Genomic DNA, 6,838 nt, shown 5'->3' with positions numbered 1-6,838 from the left:
CACACGGAGATTAACAGAAAATTCAACTCTTTGGAATTCCCCCTCATGGGAGACAACAAAGCTAACAAGATCCCAGTTGGAGGCAGAATTTGGAGGCAGAATCTGGAATCCTTTATTGGACTTACAAGCGGATATTTTAAGGGTCTAGGGTATACATATTCATGGAGGGGCCGAGCTATTACAAACAGGGGGTTTTACAAGGATGAGGTAAGAGAAAAACCCAAGTTACACCTTTTGGGTTTAGCACTTACATCATGGGGAAAAACCACTTATTTTAGGATTACATTTTTGGGGATTTACATGGGGGACAGATATCCAATGTTTACAGAATACACAGGATACACAGGGAGGGGGAAAACAATAATGGATTTTATGCAGAGGCTTGATAAAATCAGAGTATAGTCTCTCTGGGTCTGGGCAGGACATTCCAAACCGGTGATATCTTGTCTGGTCCTCAAGCTGAGGTTTTTTTCCCTAGCTTTTGTAACCCAAGGCCTTTTGCTGAGACTGCTCAGACTCTTTTCTGCAGGTATTTGATTTTGGGATCCTACACCCCCTTACTTCTAACTGTGAGAAGAGTGAGAGAGCTTACTATTATGAAACCAGCAAGGTAAAGCAGTCAACAGCACACAGCTGCTGACACACTCCTGTCCTTCATCTCTCCTTTCCTCTGTATGTTTCAGATCATCTCATATTTATCATGTCAGAATTTAAATTTCAACCTTTCTGGCTCAGGACTTGTGTCTTTATTAGAATGTGTAAAGTTCACAGATTTGGGTACTCAAAAAACAGTGAGAAGAGTACATCTTAGGAAACTTAGAACAACTGTGCAACTAGAAAGCTTTCCTGTCCAATAGGGTGTTTGCATCACCTTCCATCTTCATAAGCAGCGAGCAGAAATAACAGACTGGTTTGTATCAAACAGACTTTATTGATTTTATTAATCAGTGTTACACATACAGTTAATTAAAAAAAGCTACAATTTGTGAAATGTATCATCTACCTACAAGATACAAATCTAGGCCAATCCCCATGGTATCTACTGATGCTCAGCCACTCTAAGAAATTTACAGTTTGTTTTCTGATATAGAAAACCTCAAGCAAACATTCCTTGTTAAACGTTCAGTAAAGATCACAGCATTCTACTACAGTTTCATATAGCATTTTAGTGCAAAAGGAAGTACAAATATAAAAATATTGAAGCTTGAATTACAAAAAAAAAAAAAAAACAACAAAAAAAACCAAGCAAGCTGTGGAGTTAGAGATGAGTGTCTGCTATGGGTATTCTCCTAAGCTCTACGATCTGGGAGTTAGCCATGCTTCCTCCATCCTGGCTGCCATGACAAGACTCGTTATCACTGACGCTGAGACCTGCACCTGCAATAGAGAAAAACAACAAAAATAAGAATCAGTGAGAATGAAATCCCAACACAGAAATGGGGATACCATATCCCACTCTGCTTTCTTCTGATTATCGAAATGCTTCCCTACCCCACAATCATGTGGCAAGTTTCTTCTTACTAGTCTACCCTTCTGAATCCATAGATTATAACATTATCTGACATGTTTTTGTACCATCCAGATACACTTTTTCATAATTCCGCTGTCAGTCATTTTATTTGACCCAGTAAATGGTACAATAGCTATTCAGAGGTTGCCTTGAAATCAGAAGAGCATAAATCAAAGCCTATCTTAGGTTGAGTTCATGGTCTAGCTGTTAGAGTCTGGTATTTCCAAGGACTTCTTCATGAAGAATTGATTTTTAATGATACAATTTCCCTGTTAAACTGTAATTCCAGCTGTTTTAATAGGACTGTAATTTTAACCTGAGAAAAGACACTGACCAAATATTCTTTAAACCCACATGTGACACGAACTGGTGCATTACATTTTCCTTCTACTGCAAGAGAATACTAGACTAGGTCCACAGAAACTTCCAAAACATGCCTGGAAGAGACCTTGTGAGGCCACCTTCTCCATCCTTTTGTCACAGGAGTTCTGCTAGCTTGTTGCTTCCTATTTGCTTTAGTTTGGCTTTAGCTGGGTTTTTTTTGTTTGTTTGGTTTGGTTTTTTGTTTGTTTGTTTTGTTTTGTTTTGTTTTGTGGGGGAGGTTTGAATTGATTACATAATCCTGCACTAGTTTTTATGAAATGCATCTTTTTTTTTTCAGACCATTTCTTCACAGAATATCTGTTGGAACTATAAACTTCAGTGCTTTTTCAGCTCTTGTCTTTGACCTATAGAGCAAATTATAACAACACATGGGTCTTGTTAGGGTTTAGGGTGTCTAGGCTTTAAAATTGGTGAGAACTGCACATCAGTAGTATGAGGCATGACGATTTCAAGACAGATTAATTTCAGGCATAAACTTACAGCAATGTCACTTATGAGGGAAGTTATTTGTTTTGGGCAGAAGCAGATCTGTAACTACATGCAAAAGAATGACATTGGGCTCAAAACAGCCCTGAACAAGGCATGCTGTGAGAGGCAGTGATTTGCACTTCATATTGAAAAATATTTTCAAGAGTTTCTACCAGGTGTACAGTGCAATTCTTATTTCTGCCTCAGCTGACATTACAGGTTTTGGTTTGTTCAACAAAAAACAAGATAAGGGTCATTTACTTTGTTGGAGTCTCTTCTTCGTCTTTTTAAGTTCTCTATTGTTCTGCTTTTACAAGGTTTTCCCATAGCACATTTCCTCCTACCACCCCACAAGTAGTAAAGTACTGTAAAGGGGGTAGCAGTAGGATGCTGCTTTGTTATGGGAAGTCAGGTTGCAATCTTGAATATGGAGCTTGGTCCAGAGAACCAGGGTAGAAAAACCTGCAGAACTAGGCAGGTTGTCCTGTAGAGGTCTGGACAAGGTTCTGGTAGGGGATAAACTTGGGTCCGTGCCCTATGATCCAGGTGAAAAGTGAGTATGCTGCACCATGAACCTTCTCACACCTGGTTTTGGTGTTTGGGTCATGGAGGGAACATGCAGTCACTGACATTGGTGCGTTCTGGTCTTTGGTCTGCATGACCCAAGCTCTTGAGAAACCAACAGCCACTGTCAGAGTATAACAGGAGTAAAAATTCATCAACATACAATTACAAAGTCAAGATTAGGCTCTGAGTCATTAAAATAATGGTTCGTAAGTGTATTGAAGATGATGAAGCTGTATTATTGATTTAAATTTGTATGCATATTTAATCTTTTCATTGAACCAGATCATAATAACCAAAAGCTGCTTGAAAGTCCTGGGAAAAACAGCAATTGCTTAAACAAATTATTTGTTTTTTTCCTGATCTTCTCTAAAATTATTTGTTTTAGAAAGGAAATATGAATGTAATAAAGAAGATAAATCAGACCATTTACCATGGAAGGAGTGGAACAGAAAGTTAAAAGCAAGCTAAAAAACAAGTAAATAAAATATTTTTAATGAAGAAACAATAAAATACTTTCTATGTAGTATCATTAACATTGAAATTCATTCAAGACTTTTAGTCAGGCTGAAGAGGGTAAAAATTTCAAAAACTGAAAAAACCCCATTATTTAAAAACATTTAAAATCATAAATAAGATCATTCTAATAATGTGGAGGTGAACACTGGCTGCTGGAGTTTGAAAAATATTTGTCTTACCAGTGGCTATACTTCAATTATTCAGTATGGGGTTTGTTAAAGAATCTTTTGCTGGTCACTGTAGAGAGATCAGATACGGATCTAACAGTATTACACTATGTATATTCTTAGATGTCATATATGTGCAAGCTTTGTGTGTGCTCTGTGCAAAGTAAGGGAAGATCTTTTTTGTTACAGAGATTTTTACCAGGAACTTGGTAAGCCAGAGATTGAAGAAGGGTACTTTGGGTTTACAAGGGCCTTGTTCTGCTGATAATGCAAAGACAAACTATGTTAAAGCTGATCCTTTCTAGAAATAAGAAGTGAAATGTAATCAGGATACTAGTTTACCAAACAGCCAGTAGACTGGAAAGGGTACGACTGCTTACACAATGGAGTTTCACAGAGTTCATTGGTACATCCTGTTCTTAGATTGGAGCAGAATTTAAACTCAATTAGATCCAAAAAATCATAGACTCCTGTAGAGATGCTATAGTCATGGGGTACGTATGTAGCAGAGAGTATTACTTTCCCCTGATTTGTGAAGGGACTATTTAAAAAAAAAAACCAGAAAGAAAATGAAGCGTGCCTTCCTTTCTTTTTGTATGGAAGGACTAGCTGAAAAGTCAAGGCCTAGGCTTCAAACCCAGAGAGGCCCCTGCACTGACATCTGCTGGTGAAGGTACCATCAGTGCATCCCTATATGCCTGACTGCTGTCATCTGCTTGCTCAGAGAATTTCACTAAAACATTTTAAGGGATACAGAGTTTGGTTTTATACTCATATCTCTGGGGAGACTTTTTATCTCTCAAGTACTTCCATCTTGCTTTCTGAATTAGTCATGATTTATATTATATGTTGAGATGTACATGAATAAGCTACACAAACAAACTTTAATTCTTCTTTCAGGTTTTGACTTCACAGAAATGACACCAACAGTCACATCCAGAGAACTATAAATAAGGTTCATATTGAACTAAAAATGCTTCCTGGGTATTATACAGTCAGATTCAATAGCCATCAGGCAGCAACCACAGATGAGAAGCTGAATGAATAGGCAAACTGGTTACCCTTCCTTCCATTTTTTTTTTTTTCTGTTAAGTGAACCCTTCAAAACAAAAATGATGCAGGCTGATTAGGCAGGGCACGAATCTGGCACTTTGCTACCATCTACAATCTATCTGCCCTGTGACAGACAGTCTCCAGGATTCTGCACTGAATACCTTTCAGAATTGAAATTTCAAATGTTTCCTCTTGTTTATGATGGCCACCTGAGATACTTGTTTCTTAAACCAGGCATCTACAATGGTGTCACCAAGGCTTATAAAATGCCCACTTTGGAACCCTAGCTGTATTAGATTGAAAACTATGAATCGTTTTATAGTGCATTGTTACTGTAGTAACTATATTTTTTTTCAATGCAGAAAGAATCGTATCTTGCAGAATCTTCCACCTAAGGAGTCCTTCTGCTGTGCCTTTTGCAACCTGACTTGTCTATCTCGTGTTGGCCTTTTTACCCACGAGCGCGCTTGTAACAACTGTGGGTAGAGCCCTTCCCAAATCTTTGTTCACGAAGCCCAGCCGTGATGAACTATATTTACATAAGCTTTTTAACTTACTCAGTAGATCTTCTCCATATTAAAGAATTATTAGAATATTTACATAGTATTAGAGAAATATTGAAATATTTATGTAGTATTTGTCACATCTGTCTATATTAAGAGTAAAAATACATTAAGATATGAAAGTAGCAGAATCCTCCATTGATACTGCTCAATATATATTTGGAAAGTACCATGGTGGGTGTCCCATCACCACTGGAGGGGTTTGGGCCTCTCTCAAAGGCTTTTGCTGTGTTTGATTTCACATCTCACCCAAAGCAATTAATTGTTTTGGGTTTGTGCATCACAGAAGGGGGGAGGACAGGAGTATTTGTAGGATATGGGAATATAGATGAAAGCTCAGACATCAGTAAAGCTATTACGCATTTATGGTATTTATGCTTTAGAGCAATGCTGATGGGCAGTTCACTGCTTTGGGACAGATTCCATCTACTTTTATTCTTGTTGGCTCCTTTTATAACTCCCCAGCCCTAACAAGAGTAGAGGTCCTTAGGGAATTCTGGTATATATTGGGCTTTATCCTCAATGACAGTAACATACAACTCTGTCACAATCTGGAAGGCAGTGGTCTTAATAAAATACCTATCAACATAAACCTTGCACAAGAAATCAGAGGGAAAGTGAGATCTAGTCCAAAATAGCAGCACTTCTGAAGTTAATTAGTTAAATTAACAAAAACTAATTAATAAATAACTTCCTCAGCTGTTTGAATAAATATAAAAGCCAAAAATTAAATATAATAAAATAAATAAATTAACAGAAATTCATAAAAATAAAAAAAAAAGGTTTTAGCACATATTAGTGAGAAGGACATGTCCCTAAATCATTTTTCCTACCATAACTGTTCCATAATTTCCTTCACATAAGCTGCCTTGGAGCTGGCTGGCCTTCCAGAAGATTCACAAAATAAAATAAATGAGGTGATGCAGTGAGCAGAGTGAATCCTAACAGTGTATTTATTTCTGCATGGACATGAACATATCTGATCTAAAGGAGGAATTAATCAATAAGACATTCAGATACAGTGGCTCTATGATACAAGAAGCCCAGTTTTTGTATTTCTTACACCAAACAAAAAAATCCTACCACCATGTGATGCTTGCATAAAGCTGGCATAAAGGCTGGCAAAGAAATGGTACACTGCTGTCCACCGGATTTGCTAGAACTGCAGCTGTGTGTGTCCCTCTGACCCAGTCCATATTTTAGGTTAATCTGTAATTAGGCCCAGCGTTAATGATTGTGGAACCAAGGGCTAAGTGCACAGTTCTATGACACATTCCTTTAGCAGCAAGGGCGAGTGTGCCAGCACAATTATCTGTGGAGCTGCACTGCACACTGCAAATTACTAAACACTGGAGAGTCAAAGAACAAAGTTTTGCTGTGGGGGTTTGGTTGATTTTTTTTTAACCTGTCTTCATTTCTGCAGCTGAGAGAGACCAGCTGCAGAGGCAGGAGGGCAGGAATGAAATTTTAGCTTTGCTGTTATTATACCCTCTTTGCCACTGATCCTGGCTGCAAGGTTAAACCTTGTGGCTACAGACAGCGTAAGCAAAGTCACCTTCAGAGAGCTCAGAACTACAGCAAAAGGACTATGAATGAAATGATAGATGAAG

At 37.9% G+C, this 6,838-nt stretch overlaps 1 protein-coding gene across 1 annotated transcript in view; it reads right to left on the bottom strand.

Annotated features, from left to right (window-relative positions):
* Positions 1 to 915: 915 nt before the first annotated feature.
* The window catches only part of ADGRV1 (adhesion G protein-coupled receptor V1), a 266,178-nt gene continuing 260,255 nt past the window's right edge, over positions 916 to 6,838 (bottom strand). The window contains exon 96 of the mRNA XM_032674825.1: positions 916 to 1,377. Coding sequence (XP_032530716.1) covers positions 1,259 to 1,377 — 119 coding nt within the window. The 3' untranslated portion in view covers positions 916 to 1,258. The remainder of the gene's footprint in view (positions 1,378 to 6,838) is intronic.

Source organism: Chiroxiphia lanceolata, chromosome Z, assembly GCF_009829145.1.
Source record: "Chiroxiphia lanceolata isolate bChiLan1 chromosome Z, bChiLan1.pri, whole genome shotgun sequence".
Classification (NCBI taxonomy): domain Eukaryota; kingdom Metazoa; phylum Chordata; class Aves; order Passeriformes; family Pipridae; genus Chiroxiphia; species Chiroxiphia lanceolata.
This window is presented reverse-complemented; position numbering and strand designations above follow the sequence as displayed.